General features: G+C 39.9%; 1 protein-coding gene across 1 annotated transcript in view; it reads left to right on the plus strand.

Moving 5' to 3' along the window:
* The window catches only part of LOC139707922 (wings apart-like protein homolog), a 78,635-nt gene that overhangs the window by 28,574 nt on the left and 32,220 nt on the right, over positions 1-17,841 (plus strand). Inside the window, exon 3 of the mRNA XM_071619916.1 lies at positions 15,998-16,057. Within this exon, the coding sequence (XP_071476017.1) occupies positions 15,998-16,057 (60 nt within the window). The remainder of the gene's footprint in view (positions 1-15,997; positions 16,058-17,841) is intronic.

The raw sequence follows: 17,841 nt of genomic DNA on the forward strand, positions 1-17,841 counted from the left end.
CGAGGCAAACATACATTGCTGGGCTGCACTTGAGCTCAGAACTACACACTCTACTAGCTTGTTGTATGATGCAAATATTTCCCTCGAGTATGTACACTGTAGATGTAGAAATACAAGAATGTGGCATGTTCCCAGGGTTAGGGCTTTATGACTAGTTGATTGGTGTTCACAATTTCTTTAAGGTCACAGCACAGCCCTGAAGCCATCTGTAGAATACATGAAGGTCTCCTAACTATCCATTGCACATTAACTTTAGTAGATGGGTCTACAGATCACAAGGTCTGGAGCTATGTATTCGATCAAAATGCAGTACTTTATGTGTCATTGATGTTTGATTATTTCATTATATTTTTTTTCCTTTAATTTCTCCTGCTCCATCTAAGCTCTGCTCCTAAAAAATAATTTTATTTTCTTTTTAATAGCGATGTCATTTAACAGTAATATCAACTGAAATACCAAGAATCACAATGCCCAATGTTTACCTTGACTCTCAAAAGGACGAACTCATTAAAATAGCAAGATGAGTCTCATAAAACTGCACCTTCAATGGTGTGATAGTCATTGCTATGTGAAAAATGTTCTGCAATGTAGGATTGTGAGCATGGCAAGAGATGGTTTAGAAATAGAATGGAATGGCATTGAAAAAAACCTGTCTTGCTATTGTGAGCAGACACACTATGGGAAGGTAGGCCTACATACCATTGAGTATTATGCTTAAATTTCAGCTGACTTCGCTATTCACAACTTCACAGAAATTTGTTTAAAAAACAAAACAAAACTAGAAATGTCGCTATGGCGACTGGTATGCCTCCGCCATAATGCATGATTTTCCTAATAGGTCTATAGTACATTTGGACAATGTGTGATTACATTTTCACAAAATTGGCAAAATATTAAAATGACATGTTTGTCACAAATGTATTGAATGTTTACCTTCCTTGACCTATGTTTAATTCAAGGATGAATAGGAGAGCATATATTTGGGGATTTAAGAACTTTAACTTGACTTTGACCGTTTCATAAGTTTATGCACTGAGTAATTTTCAAGGTATGGAGAAAAAGTGCAATTTCTGTATTGAACAGTAAATTGTTATCATTTTCATCTGGCCTTTGATTTATAAGAGAATCACTGTCAGGCAGAACATGCATAAATTCAGCATGTACTAAGTTTCAAGATAACTTGAGCCACTTCCGAGATATGGAGAAAGAATTAAGTTCAGCACTTTCACTTGATCTTTGACCTTTTGACCTTTGACCTTCTTGGCAAAAAAAAAAAATCCCAGAGAATCTCTATTGGGTTATACATGCATACATCAAGTTTTAAAAAAAAAGTCCTGCTGGCATTGCATAAATATAAGGAAAATAGTAAAATTTTGAAGTATTGCCCTTGACCTTTGACCCCTGACCTTTGACCCCATGAACCCTAAATTCCCTAGATAACCACTGACAGTCAGTAGATGCATATATATACTATGTTCCATGAAGATACCTTGAACAATTTCCAAGATACAGAGGAAAAAGTGAAATTTTAACATTTTACTTGACCTTTTGACCTTTGACCTTTTGACCTCATGACCCCAAACTTTCACCAGAGAATCTTAATTGGGTAGTACATGTATACACTCAGTTTCAAGAAAATATCTTCAGGCATTGCATAGATATGGGGGAAATAGTAAAAGTTTAAGCATTTGACCTTGACCTTTTGACCTTTGACCTTGAGCATGTGCACCCAAAAGTTGATAGGCACAACTTCACCCCCTAATACACATACATGCCAAGTTTCATTAGGATACCTCAAACGGTTTTGGTAGTTACCCTGTCCACAAAATTCATTACGGACGGACGGAAGGACGGACGGACGGACGGACGGAAGGACGGACGGACGGACGGAAAGACGGACGGACGGACGGACGGACGGACGGACAACCCGAAAACATAATGCCTCCGGCACCACTTCGTGGCGGAGGCATAACAATGCTTGCCGAAGGTTTGTAGGTCTGAAAATAAAATAAAATGGAATTCAAATATTCTCGAAATCAGTAAAAGTCATCAGTCAGATGACCAGAATGTTCAATATTGACAAAACTTTGCGAAAAAAAAGATATTGACAAAACTCACTTCACACCAGGGTGAATGAAGTGAAGGTAAGGTGCATGGCATGATCAGAGTAAGACAGAAAAGCAGTACCTCACAAAGTTTTAAAGATACAGTTTACCTTTGGGAGCAGTGATTTTAAAAATTTTTGAGTTTCACATTTGATGCATATGTGTAGGTCAGTTGTATCACAAAACATCCTATCCAATATCATATAAAAATTTTGCAATAAAACCTAAAATATAGGGAGATATCAAAGTTTTTCTTATTAAACCTTAACTGAGACGGTTTAGACTAGAAACAATTTTATTATAAAGTTGTTTACATTTTGTATATTTAACAATACGTGACATAGATCATCCTGATTAAAATTTTTAGCTCACCTGAGCCGAAGGCTCAAGTGAGCTATTGCGATCGCTCTTCCTCCGGCGTCCGTTGTGCGTCATGCGTCGTGCGTAAACTTTTCACATTTTCATCTTCTTCTTGAGAACCCCTTGACCGATTTTCACCAAACTTGGCAGGTAGCATTCCTAGGGGGATAGGATCTGAATTTGTTCAAGAGGGCACCATACCCCACCTGGGGGGCCCAGAGGGGCCCAAACTCCCCAAAATTAAGGAATCTTAAAAAAATCTTCTTTTCTAGAACCAGAAGTGATAGAGCTAAGTTAATGCTATGAGTTAGTACATTGATGACTGTAGTTTCAAGTTTGTTCATGGTGGAATCAGGGGTGCCCCCCTTGGGACCCAGGGGAGGGGGCTGGGGAAGGGCCCTAATGGGGCCCAAATTGTACATTTTCATCTTTTTCTTGAAAATGCCAAAATGAATTTTCACCAAACTTGGCAGGTAGCATCCCTAGAGGGAAAAAATCTCGTTCCCATCAAATGGGCTCCATGTCCCGTCTGGGGGCCCCAGGGGCCTAAATTGGGACCTAAATTGTAAATTTTCATCTTTTTCTTGAAAATCCAGTGATGGATTTTCACCAAACTTGGCATGTAGCATCCCTAGGGGGATAGGATCTCAATTCCATCAAATGGGCACCATGCCCCACCTGGGGGCCCCAGGGGTCCCCCCCCCCTCCCCGAGTGAGGAATCTTTAAAGATTTCTATAGAACCAGAAGTAATTGAGCTATTAGTTAATACAATGAGTCAGTATATTGATGACTGTTGTTTCAAGCTTGTTCATGGCAGAATCAGGGGTGCCCCCTCCCCCCCCCCCCCCCCCCCCCCTTGGGACCCAATCGAGTGGAGTGGGATGGGTCCAAATGGTGATGTAAATTGTGCATGTTCATAATCATTGAAAACCCTTGATGAATATTCACCAAACTTAACAGGTAGCATGCCAGCTGTCAAAGCTACCCCCACCACAAGTTTCCAATGTTCTCAGGTAAGAGCAAGGAGGTTCGAGAGATGGAGTTACAACTGACTCTAATTATTAGCTCACCTGAGCCAAAGGCTCAAGTGAGCTATTGCGATCGCTCTTCGTGCGGCGTCCTTCGTGCATCGTGCAGCGTCCGTCGTGCGTAAACTTTTTACATTTTCATCTTCTTCTTGAGAACCACACGACCGATTTTTATCAAACTTGGCAGGTAGCTACCCTAGGGGGATAGGATCTCAATTTCTTCAAATGGGCACCATGCGCCACCTGGGGGCCCCCCAGAGGGGCCCAAACCCCCCCCCCCCCAAATTAAGGAATCTTTAAAAATCTTCTTCTCTAGAACCAGAAGTGATAGAGCTAAGTTAATACTTTGAGTTGGTACATTGATGATTGTAGTTTCAAGTTTGTTCATGGCAGAATCAGGGGTGCCCCCCTTGGGACCCAGGGGAGGGATCCTAATGGGGCCCAAATTGTACATTTTCATCTTTTTCTTGAAAATGCCAAAATGAATATTCACCAAACTTGGCAGGTAGCATCCCTAGGGGGATAGAATCTCATTCCCATCTTATGGGCACCATGCTCCACTTAGAGGGCCCCAGGGAGGCCTAGATCGGGGCCAAATTGTAAATTTTCATCTTTTTCTTGAAAACCCCATGATGAATTTTCACCAAACTTGGCAGGTAGCATTCCTAGGGGGATAGAATCTCAATTCCATGAAATGGGCACCATGCCCCGTCTGGGCGTTCCCTAGGGGGGCCCAACTCATCCCCCATTCCCCATGGGGGTAGCTCTCAAAGCTACCCCCATGACAAGTTTTCAATGTTCTCAGGTAAGAGTCTGCTAGAATGGATGGAAGGTGAACTTGCAATACTCAGGTGAGCGCGAGACCCCCAGGTCTCTTGTTCAATCAGCTGTCAGTTTTCTATGGATGGACAAAAGAATTCTACAGGTGCATTTGTGTCTTTGATGTTCGATGTTTGAAGCCGCCATCTTTCTGAGCAATCTGAAGATTCATTTTTAATGCTAACATAATATCGGGTATACATTGTATGCTGCTCGTTTATATATCAAATGCAATGAAATTTCACCTAATGATAAAGCATATAAAGCAAAAGTCATTTCTGTTCGAAAATATGTTCAAAAGTATAAATCTGAACTGTATTTTGTGAAAGTATTTGAAATTTTACCCTCATGGAAAGCCGGTTTTATCACTTTTCTCTTTAATTCCGCCAAATGAAACTAATATGGTATCATCTTCAAGTATAGTTACCCACGCCGATGAAAATCGGCAGGGGGTTATGTAAAGGGTTCCGTATGTTTGTTTGTTTGTTTGTTTGTTTGTTTGTTTGTTTGTTTGTGTACAAGATAACAAGAGAACGGGTAAACGGATTTGCACGAAATGTTCAGGGGATGTTTGGATAATGGCAGGAAAGAATCGATTAGATTTTGGTGATAATCGGTTGACCCTTGCAAATTCTGTGTGACCTTGAAGTTTTGACCCTATGGTATAGTGACCACTCCGAAAATTTCCCGTTTCTCACTTTGCGATTTTCCGCTACCATACGAAGACATAAACTCCCAAACGATCCGACTTCGCTGCTCAAATGTTTGTAAGAATTCCGAAATTTACGTTTAGGCCTGTTTGAGGGACTATGTCCTTTTAGATTTATGAAAGTTCGTTCTCCGTCGTCACAAACTGGCCCGTATTTTGATGATTTTTCAAATTAACATTGATTGTTTTTTTCGTTGGAGGAGCATTTGCTCGGTCGCAGTCACACTGCACGATATGCGCGCTCAATGTCAATGCGTGTGCAAGGCCGCTGAAAATGCATCGCGTTCTACACTGTTGGTGCAAAATTGCATCGGGGACGTTGCGGCGCTCGTTGGTGACCGAATACTGGTGCAGTAGACATTTGCATTCAACCCTTGCATTGAATAATTTCCGTAGACACTAATCATAGGGGTAATTGCCTAGGGGGTACGTAAATTTTGTTTTTCTTTTGCGCTTTTGTGGATACCATCAATGATCGTACACTCATACGACCTTTGATATCATCACACTCTCGGCTTGCTATAATCAAAATATCCCGCAAGAAAACGGCGCATTTCTCGATTTTTAGCGTTTTTCGGCGACCCGTCGCGTAGACAATACTCTTAAAACTCGACTTAATTCGCGCCCGCTTGGAAAAGTTCCGATTCTGCACTTGACGGTGGAATTTGGGATTTTCGATGGATTTTGGGAGGAGACTAAAGGACTTTCCTGTTGTGAATGAGTGTTACCGTATGTGAAATGATGTGATTTGCGTGTGATGTGACTGTAGAACCAAAGATCGTACACTGAAGTGTACGATCTTTGGTAGAACTCACTGGCTGGTGATAAAGCACACTAGCAATTAAGTGACCGAATTCTGGTAGATGACCGAATGCACATTATGTTTACCCCGACTTTGTACTTAAGGCGTGGGTCTGCCGCCTTTGACGGCCCCTCTCTAGTTCTTTATAAATTGATATATCAGATTAGCGTACAGACACGTACAGTCGAGCAATTTTGATATCTATTTCAGCAATATTTGAGCAATTTCTATTCGCACACTCCCGTGCCTTTACCATTGTCTACAGCCCATCGTTTGTAAGTAGGGATAGCGAAAAGAAATTACCATCACAAAGACATATCTTCCTTGGAAAGTGGCTGGTGATTATGCAATGAGACACAAGTCAATTGTCTTCGCGTCTGAGCGGCAGATCCAGTTTGACACATACTTCAAATATTTTTGAGTGGCAGCTTCAAGCATGGGATCAAAGCGATTAAGACTGTTGTGACTCCATTTCTCGAACCTCCTTGATATTCTAATGGTAAGAGTCTGCAAGAATGCATGGAAGGTGAACTTGCGATACTCGGGTGAGCACGAGACCCCCCCCCCCCCCCCCCCCTCCCACTCCCGGTCTCTTGTCACAACATGTGGTTGTTTCTATGCCTAACTCACATTTTAGAACTATTTTGAAACACTAAATCTGGGTTTTTATTCATCTGCAAATGGTAAACTAGAAAAGCACTCTTGTACCCCGTTTATACTGCTAGCGGGTTTCAGAGCCTCCTCGAGGAGGTTCGAAAGCCCACTCTGAAAAAGCAGCCTCTCGTCTGTTTATACTGCTCGCCAAAAGCAGACCCTAGCAGGCCCTAGCAGGCCCCACCTTCTCCTCCACTGTGATTTATGGCGCTGAATTTTGAGTGAAAGTGTGCAAGTTGAAAGGCTTTCTGCAGCGGGGATTGGTCGAGATGTCTGGGTTGTTTATGTAAGCAGGCGATGACCTTCGGCAATTACCTCCAGGTCGGCCAAAAAGCAGCTTCTCGAACCCCCTATGCGTTTATACTGCAGTTGAACCTCCTAGAGGCGGCTATAGCCGCCTCTGAAACCTCCCCCTGTAGGTGGTTTCAGAACCCGACCTGATGGGATCTCCTTTTCTGAATTCTGTCTGTTTATACTGAGCTGAAAGACGGCTCGAGGCTGCTATAGCAGGCTTCAGAACCCCTTTTTCCTTAGTATAAACGGGGTATGAGAGCGCAGACCTCCGCCAAGCAGCTACTTTCCACCGGTGATCTTGCTCTTCCCAATGAGATTTTTCTCCTCTCCACCACTGGCAAAAGCTCTTTGGGCTCTTCCATAGAGATCAGTGATTTCCACATCCATAGGTATACATGCTGAAAAATCGCTGATTTCCCAATATAATAGAAGCCTTTGTTACGTCATAAACCCTCAGCTGCGCGGCGCGCCTCGCCCTAGCAGAAACTAGAGCACGCACTTTAGTGCGCGTATGAAAACATCAAAAATGTGCAGCTTGAACTCCCAAGTTCATTGACCCTACCTGTCAAAATATCAAAAATCCTTCATAAATTCCCCCCAAATTCTCGGATCACTGCCAAAATTTAATCGTTTGTTACTTGTGTCATTCTCAACCTTTCCTGCAAGTTTCATCCAAATCTGTGCAAAACTTTTTGAGTTATTTTGCACAAAACAAACAAACAAACAAACAAACAAACACACAAACCAACAGTACCGAAAACATAACCTCCTCCCTTGGCGGAGGTGATAATGGCTTTAAGTATCAAATTGAAACAATTGTTCAGACTTCTTTTTTTTTCAATTTGGTCATCTACAATTATGTAGGCCTGTAGGTTACAAGGTATAGGTGCAAGGTGTAGGTACATGTAGGTAAAATATTTTGTCGGTATAGATGTAAGTGGCCTCTTGGATAAATGTTGGAATGTACATGTGATTTACGTCATATTTCTATTCCATGACTTGCAAGGAATTTCTTTTGGGAGTGTAATGTTGTATGAGGCATCTAGACATTGGTATTTGGGATGTAGGCCTATTTCCTCCATGCAGCAGGGGTCAAATGTCAGTCCTAATGGTCAGAGATCAAATCATTGAACTTCATCTTCATACAAAAAGGGTCATACTGATCGCAGGTTTCATGATCATACATGTATGAAGTAGAAGGTAGACATTGTCCAGTTGACTATGTTGCAGTCTGATGGCTCCTGTTATGATTTTTTTTTTAAAAAAATAAAGGACTGGTCTTACATTGATTCTTGTTGCTGTAAAACCAGGAATTTTCACGTGTGTGAAACTTTCAGGAGGAGTCAGGATTTGCAAAATTAAAGTGCATGTGAACGTATCTGTCCACACAATGCATTGAATACCAGCAGAGTTTTGCTAAAGTTTCATGCCATGAAAAAGGCCACCAGCTCCGATTCGCAACAGTTTCATGCTGCAAATGTTTCTGGTGGTACAGTTATAGATGATGTGTGATGTCACAATCGCCTTGATGTATCCTTTAGCAATGGGCATGAACAAGGATATGTTCATATGAAATTAATGATACTACTAACACACTGAAAACAAACAAGGATTGCTGCTTCAGCAGTGGCACAATCATATGACTGTGATGGCTCTTACTGTGTACACATGCAAATTGAATGCTACATTAGATGACGTACAATACCAGCACGCACATTTTGTGATATTCATCCAGTTTTGAACAAATCTTCACTGATCCAATACTTGAGCATTTCAGATACATACACTGTTGTACATGTATACAAAGCGTATAATACTGATGATCCAACTGATCTACAGTGTAAGATGCATTTCCTGTGAAAAGGGAACTCCATCTCATCTAAATGTTGACTTCATTTAAATAAAAGGAGTAAAGTCAAGACAAACAGGGCAGTGAAAGTGTCATGGAGGTGAGACTACAATGTATAGGAAGATTACACTGTATGGAATTTTAACCCATTGAGGACGGTTTGATTTTGCTACAACAGCATTTCCCATAGTTTCGTCCTCAACAGGTTAAAGTTTCACTTATAAATATTCAAGGAAAGCATTGTCAGTCACAATCTGTTATAGTAGTGTGTAGAACAGTGTGTACTAAGTACAGCATGAGGTAATGATTTTACTGTTTTTTCAAGTCTCGTACTGGTTTGCCCCCCCCCCCCTCCCCATGAGGAAATAACGCCATTACAGTATGTCATCTTATATGCGTGTAACACATTGTATGATGGTAACCGATAGGACTATTAATATTATGAAAACAAGAACAATTCTAAAATGCTATAAATGTCTTATTCTGTTCATAATTTTGATACAGCATTATTCTCAAGTTTATGATTCCTCTCAAGTGAAAATGTCAACATGAACGTGGACTGCAGTTTCACTGTGAGAGTACTGTAGCTCGACAAAAGGAAACACATTGCTCTTCCACAGACAGATTACTGGTATCATGCAGACATACAATATAGCATGAGAGTCTGGCACTAATGTGCTTTATCAAAATTAATAGCAAAGAAAATATGACAATAGCTGTATGGTGAGAGACAGGGAAGAAAAATGGAAATACAACTTAGACAGTGTAGAGATGGAAAAGAAATAGGATGTTCAGTCATGGAAAATGTGAAGATGAATATTGAAAAATGCAAAAAGAATAAGAGGTACTGTACAATTTAGTTGCCACAACTAAATGACAGTACGCTGTCCCCCCCCCCCCCCCCCCCCTCCCCCATGAAGACAATGAAGACACAGTTGAACCTCTCGTATCCGGACAAGTCGGGACCGGGGCTCATCCGGATAAGGGATTTGGCCTGATACGGGAGACTCAATGCTTTATACATGTACAATACATACACATGTACTGATGAAGCCCATTGTAGTACCACTGATAGTAATGTGTATACTGCAACCTTTTCATTGTTACATTTGGGGATGTTTGGGGATGTTAAAATGTCTGAGGGTAAGCAATTTGGAAGGAAATTTGATGTAATGTATGTTAATCATGTTGGAAGTAATATGTAATTCATGTGTGTTTGTGTAGGAGTTCTCAAGGAGTTGGGAATCCCCCTTTCCTCCCGTAATTATTATTTTTTTTTTAAATCACGGCGAGATTGCGTCCGTATAATAGAGAGATCCGGATAAAGGGAGGCCGGATAATAGAGGTTCAACTGTATTTGAAAATGTGAGATTACAGTATACTGACCATGTGCATATTTTAGAATAGGGTTAAACGCTTACAAATATCAGGCAGGAGGGTAGCTCGAAGTTACACCAAATCACACATTCAAATATGAAAGTTAGCAAAGTTTGGAAATTCCAAGAGTTTGTGTCTTGTCCTACAATGTAAGTAGTTTGTAGATAGTTTGTCATTACTAGTTTTCTGCAACACAACAAAACTTTTGATGTGTGTTGAACAAGTACTGTTTATTTTTTCTTGAAAAAATGGAATTTAGTGAAGATTACCATGTGCAGGTGAGTGGGGGTCTTGTGCTCAAAGTAATACATTACCACCTCATCCACTGTGCATTTAATGATTCCTACCAATATCATGGTTACATAATACATTGTAAACCTTTTATTTATCCTAACTTTGTTCATGAGGCCCTATTTTTATTAAATTCCACTAGAGTAAAATATCCCGTTTGCGGCAGTTTAAGCATTGTTAAGGGTTTTTCCAACTTGTAAACAAATCAGGCAAATTATTTTCAACCATTTCATATATCATAGACAAGATTATTCATTAACGCAGTGGTTTTCATAAAAGAAATTTACCATTGACCAACGCAGTTTTCATGATTTACCAGGGCAAAACCCGGCACAATTTTCGCCGATAAGGGCAATATGCGACGTAGTATTTCTGCTTGCGGCACGATGTACAATCCCTATGCATTACGCGCGTGCCCCGCGATCTGTAGCTGAACGCCTTCACATGTCCCGCGAACATTGCGCAAGCGCCAATTCCCATTGCGAAAGCACGTGAAAATAGCGGGCGCACATGCATTGGCCGCAAACAAGATCGTAAATCTGGCGGTGTTGTTGATGTCTTTCTCGTGTTTTTCTCATTTTTTTTCGATGGTAACATCCACTTTCCGAAAAAAATGGCGGCCCACATCGGCTCGCGAAAGTTCTATTTTACGTGAGGATATGTTTTCAAAATCCATGAACATCGAGAAAACGACAAAAAATCCAGTTTCTTGGACCATTGTTTCTTAACTTATGTTAAGAAGTACCGAAAATTTCATTTTGGATGCGATATGTTGTCATTTAGGTGAGAAAATTTTACTTTCGTCAGAGATCGTGCCCATTTTATCGGTTGGTTTTTGTTGATTGCTAGTGTGTTAGTATATGTGTAGTGTGCATGTAACAGTGCAGTGCTGTGTTTACTGGTATATTACCGTGTATGCTGTACCTGCCGCGAACGGCTACACGGCCGCATACTGCCGTAGTTACTCTATATGGTATGCTTAAATACAGCTATGTCTAAAATATACTGTAAAGCATGAAATTTGTGCAAATTGGAGCCGACAGCCGTTTTTGCGTCACAAAATTTTTCTGCATTGTCACTGGCATTCAACACATTATATACTGTAGACAAGAACTTTTGTGTGCGTTTAATTATGCGAAGAAATGCATGCAAACATTCCTTGTTTTACAGTTTCATCATAATGTATGAAAGACTACCTGATTATGGTGAATGGTGGCACGTCACTGTGTTTTAAGGCTGTTTTAGACAGTATGGGTCGATTCACGGGTCATGGTAGAAATAATGGTTGACAAATAATTACCAGAATATTGATAACAGTTATGACATGGGCGTGAATTTTTAGCGCTATTTGGTCGCAAGATTGTGCCGTCATGATAATGAACATCTATGGCACCAATGTAGCCACTGACCACTAAACTCGTGTTATTAAACCGCACGCATGTGTCCTGCTGCACCGCACATTATTCCGTTGTGACGTCATGTGGTTCAATCAACAGGGCCTTGTCAGTGAGCTGATCATGTTAATTGTGAATTCACCAGCACCTTGTTAACAGGGTAATTTGCCTTCATCAATATCCCAAACCAGGAGAAAAAATTGGATGATTGAGAGAGGTCATCTTCATCTACAACGTGGATAAACTTTTGCTCCTAAAGACATCGGAGATTGTGGCAACCTTCTGTAGGATGTTACTAACAAAATTTCACCTCAGGGCCTGAGATGATTACAGGTAGTCCTTTTCACTTTGCTGTCGGGCCCTCCTTCTCCCTTAAAGGACAAGTTCACCTTCATATACATGTGGATTAAGTGAATGCAGCAAACTAACTAGAACACATTAGTGAAAGTTTGGGGAAAATCGGACAACCCGTTCAAAAATTATGAATTTTTAAATCATCTGTGTAGTCACTGCTGGATGAGAAGACTACTACAGTGTACAAATGTATGATGTCACATCAGTACAACCATACAAGGAAAATAAAAAGAGAATTTCACAGAATTTCAATTTTTTGAAAAAAATGCACATTTCCTCAACCTGTCACTGATGTATGTTAAGGGTAATATTATTCCCCCTGCCTTCTGAAAGTGGCAAGTCAAGCGTTCTTTTATTATGCGAGAAATGTGAAAATATGGTAAATTTTCTTTGTTTTCTTTATATCATTGTACACATAGACATCACACAGTGTAGTAGTCTTTTCATCCAGCGGTGACTGAGCAGAAACTTCAGAAATTCATAACTTCTGAACGGGTTGTCCGATTTTCCCCCAAACTTTCACTGATCTGTGCTACTAATATTGCTGCATTCACTCATTCCACATGTCTATGAAGGTGGACTTGTCCTTTAAGAATGCTGTACATCCATATATATAAGCCTATTAATTTGTCCATCAGGACTTGTAATAGACAACTTTGTGAGTACATCATACATGTACACTGTAGTTAGTTTACGATCAAGGACCAAAGCAGTGCATTTTTGATTTTGTAGGTATGTGTATTGTCCTTAATCAAGAAGCACAGATCAGGAATTTTCCGCCATGGAACCGTATTGTTGCATTGTATTACTGGAGACAGAACGGTTTTGGTTTGCTGTTGAATTTAGAAATATCAGTCGACTGATGAAATTTGCACAAAATAAAACCAAGGGAAAAATATAAGGCATACAGGAAGTTTGAAACCTTTTGATAAGGGCATATATTGCCAACAAAAACATTGCTTTTGATATGGTCCAGTTTTTTGCCTAAGGTTGCTAGGCAACTACTGGTATGTGAGAATCAAAAAAACCTCCTCCAGAAAGACTTTTTTATTTAAGTTTTTGGCCAATGTAAATGCTTACTCTGCAGCTCAGCAGTTTTACTCCATTTTTTGGTCATGTGACAGCCACCTTAAATGCTTTATTTACCATTTGCAGATGAAATAAAAACCTAGCTTTAGTGCTTCAAAATAGTTCAGAAATGTGAGTTAGGGATAGAAACAATCTGTAAAAATTTTAATCATTATACTCAATGATAAGTATTGTTGAATATACAAAATGTGAACAATAGTTATGATAAAATTGTTTCTAGACTAAACTGTCTACAGTTATGGTTCAGTGAGAAAAAAAGTGATATTATATCTCCTTATATTTTAGGCTTTATTGTGAAATGTATATAGATAGGATGTTTTGTGATACAACTGACCTCTAGACACATATATGCATCAAATGTGAATCAACATGAACATTTTGAAAATCACTGCTCCCAATAGTAAATTATACCTTTAAGTGCAGGGAATCACATACACACACACACACACACACACACACACACACACACATATATTCCTGTTTCCCTGGCACATTTGCATTTCCTGCAAAAAAAAAAAAAAAAAAAAAAAAAACTAAAATAAAAAAATAGAAAGATTCTGGGTTTTTCTGTGAATGCACACTTCCTGGAGAAGAAAAAAACCAAGTAAACAGGAATGATTCTGGTTTTCTGGCAGTGTAAAATGTACTTCAGAAAACTATATTTTTTCTAATTCCCCCCTTTTTTAGTTTAAATGCCATTTACTGTAGTTGTATGCACGGTGCAATCCTCTGGGCTTGAATTCACAAGGTTGTTTAAATCAAATTCATGGTTTAAATTTACTAATAAGTCCATGAACTATTAAAGAAAAGCATAAAGTAGACTAAATTGTGCACACGTACATGTCAGCATGTTACAGTACATATTGTACTAGATGTGTCACAGGCATATACACTGTATGATTATGAAGCCAAAATTCGCACTGAAACCATGGACTAGATTTTAACTGCATCATCAGTATTCAATTCAATTCAAAATGATTTCATTTCCATATAAAGTAATACAAAGTAATATACATAACGCTTACATGAATACATAACATCAAAAGGAACTTTCAATCACGTAATTTTCAACAAAACATGAATACAAGTATCATGATGATATTAACGCTGGTTTGAATAAATAAACAAGTAAGCAATACAATCTTAATTTATAACTTTACATGGAAAAGAGGAATTCACAAGAAAAGCATAGCTTGTAAAATTTGTGAATTACTGTAGAAGGTGGGGGCATCTCAAGATCCGTCAAGGACTCCATGTATCAGATTTTGATATCCTGATGTCAGGCGAAATAATCAGAAAATAAAGACTATGACAAGGAATATTGCCCCAAACATGTGGAGGGGTCATGTATTCTTCTGAATATACTGTAGGTGGTACCTACAGTTATACATTGTACATTTACAATATGTATGGTGCCAGTTGGGTACATGTGAGAAGCTTACAGATGATTTCAACGTGCAAATATGTGGTATTTCACAATTTTGACTTGTTCTCTACCATTTCCTGGTGCATTTATTTCAGCCAATACATGCACTGTATACGGGCCAATGCAACATTAGTTGTTTATACATACCGAAGTACAGTATAGGCCATATATATGCTGTATTTAGCATGTTTGGACCCATTATTCATGAGTGATTGAATTGGCAATAGAAACGCATGTAAACTTAATGGAATGAGAAATACAATCATGTTTTACCCCCCCCCCCCTTTTTTTTTTTTTTGATGAAGTAGGGATTTCTCACTTTGGAAATTACACCCAGAGCATACATTAGTTACGTTCAGACGGGAGCCCTTAACCTCGAAGTTAGGAAACTTTGAGGTTAGAGCTTGTAGTTAGGGACCGTGAAGACGCACTCGTAGTTAGCAAACCTCGAGGTTTGCTCGATGTTTCGAGCCACGAGAAATCTTATGGTTAGCGCTCTAACCACGAGCCGCGGGGGGTCCCCACTCGTAGTTAAGCACCGTGTGGACACAAAAAACAACGAACTCGAAGTTAAGAGTGACCTCGCCGTAAACTCTAGCCCCCACAATTTCCCTCTGCTTCCGGGTCAACCTCCCAAACGTACACCACAAATACACTACACGTGAAAAACCTATGACGCACGACACAACAACATCATCTTTTCTTCCCATGCGCTTGATCTCTGAAACTGAACACGTAGAACTCGCTACTGTATTCTATAATAACTTCTCCGACGCTAAAAAAAAAAAAATGTTTTCGACGAATATCTTCAGAAAGGCATAAAGTCATCAGTGCAGTGCTATCTCTGCATACCATGACAGAGAAAAAGAGTACCTGTAAGCGAGTCCGACAGGGTTGGACTAAAGAATAATAACAATAGATGCCTTGTTAGCAGTGTGGGCTGAAACTTCCGGTTTTGTGGTTTTAACATCGAGTGGGACCCACTCGTAGTTATGGGGGGCAGAAGCTTAACCTCGAGGTTTCGTAACCTCGAGGTTAAGATTCGTCGTGTGGACACACGTCGTAGTTAGGGGGCAAGAGCTAAACCTCGAGGTTTCCTAACCTCGAGGTTAGGGCCTGCCGTCTGAACGTAACTATTGTAATTTGTGTTCTGGATGGCATTGTTTTTGTGAGTTATCAATTTTGTGATTATGAGTCAACTCAAAAGATTTGCGAAATAGCTGTATGTACCAGAACCATGCGTACAGAAGTGTAAACTGTAACCGCATGTAATTCTGTTATCTCACTATCAATGAGTCGTCAGAGTAACAATTGTGGGCGGGGTTTATTTGTGCCAGAATATGTTGGGGTAGAGAGATATAATGTGAGGGGAGAAAAATGCATCCTCAGATCTTTTGTTTCCATGGAAACCAATAATGTGTATGTTTTTTTCTTTTACTTTGCAGTCACCAGCCAAGGCCAAGTACAATGCCAGATCATGGAACAAACCGGACATGCTAGAAGAGGTAAGGCTTGCTGAAATTCTTCTGCCTTGTAAAGTTGTATGATCTTTAAGAATTAAACAAAACAAAACAAAACAAAACATTCCTAGTCATCTAGTCCTCGATCAAAGTGCAGGACGAACAAATTGTTTGAGATTGTTTTCTACAGAGAGTGTTTAGTCGGGTAGAAATTCCATGTTCCAGGTTCAGACTGTTCATGCATTGTACAATATTGCAATGTAACCTGTCTGAGAGGCTTAATTTTTTAATTTTTCAACTTATTGTTGTAATTTGTTTTGATGAATTTGATGAAATTTGATTTTGAATTGGCCAAGATATTCAAAACAAAGTGATCCTAATAAAAGGTGGGACCCGCTGTTTTTTAGGATTGCTTTGTTTTGTTTTGTTTTGTTTTGTTTTTGGATATCTCGGCCATTTCAAAACCAATTTTCATCAAATAAACTTTGAAATTCCTATTAGAATTGCATGCTCTTTAATATTCTTTGAATGTTGCAAAATACTCTGTTGATGAAGAATGGATTTAGCACCTTCTGCAGTCAAGCTCTGTCTTCTTTTTTATTCATCTACAAATTGTGCTTGCAGTCTGCACAATGTAGTTGGTTGTTTAGTTTGGTTAAATGTCTGAGTCTTTCTTCTGAGTATTCAACACATTTGCACTTTGCCGAAGCAGTTGCGCCCAGTCATGCTGGGAGTTCTTGCTGTTGGACCGAACTCTGTTCCGAACTCTGAACTCTAACCGTGTACGTGTACGCGTGTGGCACAAAATAAATGCACACGCCATGTAGGGAACACGTGTCTGTAAATTTATATTATATCAGCAGCGTGTGTCTACCAGCATAGTTTGAGCTAAAAGGATATACACAGCATTGTGTCATCAGGTGCGGAGAGAGATATATGCCTGCCCCCTGTGTATGCCTGTGTGTGTATACGTACGTATGAGTGCTGAATGGCATGGCTCATTCACACACAGTATTCACTGTACCGGCAAAGCACACACACACACAAACTCAAACGTACAGTAGACACCACACACACACACACACACCTGACTGACACACATGATCCATATAAATACGTACCAGTACGTGCATACAGTATGCCATGGCTTGTACCCTAGGCAGGTACATGTACTGTACAGCGTACGCAGTGTTCATCATCATAGTAGCGACTGTGTGATAATTCGTTTTGTATTACAGACAAGCATTGCCCAAATGGCGGGGGGGGGGGGGGGGGGGGGGCATTATCTATAACCAGAAGATCTGTTGGTCATTCCCTTCATCATAAGTTGCAGGACTTCCATAGGATGGGCAGAAATAATTTGATTTTCAGTCGATTTGATTTTCTGACTGTGTCAGTCTTTGAAATAAGCTGCATGTCATGCTAAATATAGTTTACTTGGTGTACGTGTAATCACATAGGGCCTACTTGACCAATGACTGAACTCATGATTAAACTGTACGATGTGACATGTATCATGTTTATTTATGGTGTGTTCTTCTATTTGTTTGTACATTGGTTATGCAGGTTTGTTGAATATTAATTCTATTCCCTTGTTAACCCGTTGAAGACTGGTCCCGAGTATTCGCTTGGACAGGTGTCTATGGGAAATATGTGTTAAATTGCAAAATCAGCCGGTCCTCAATGGTTAACATTAAAGCACACAGTGTTGTTTCAAGAAATGATTTCAAGGGGAAAGGCTACATTTCATTATAAAGAGTATCCATGCATGTGTGTCCCAGTATATTCTTGCTTACATTGGGCAGGGATAGTAAAGAAGGAATATAAAA

This window comes from Diadema antillarum, unplaced genomic scaffold, assembly GCF_040938485.1.
Source record: "Diadema antillarum isolate AM-2024a unplaced genomic scaffold, OU_Dant_1.0 seq00001284_RagTag, whole genome shotgun sequence".
Lineage (NCBI taxonomy): Eukaryota > Metazoa > Echinodermata > Echinoidea > Diadematoida > Diadematidae > Diadema > Diadema antillarum.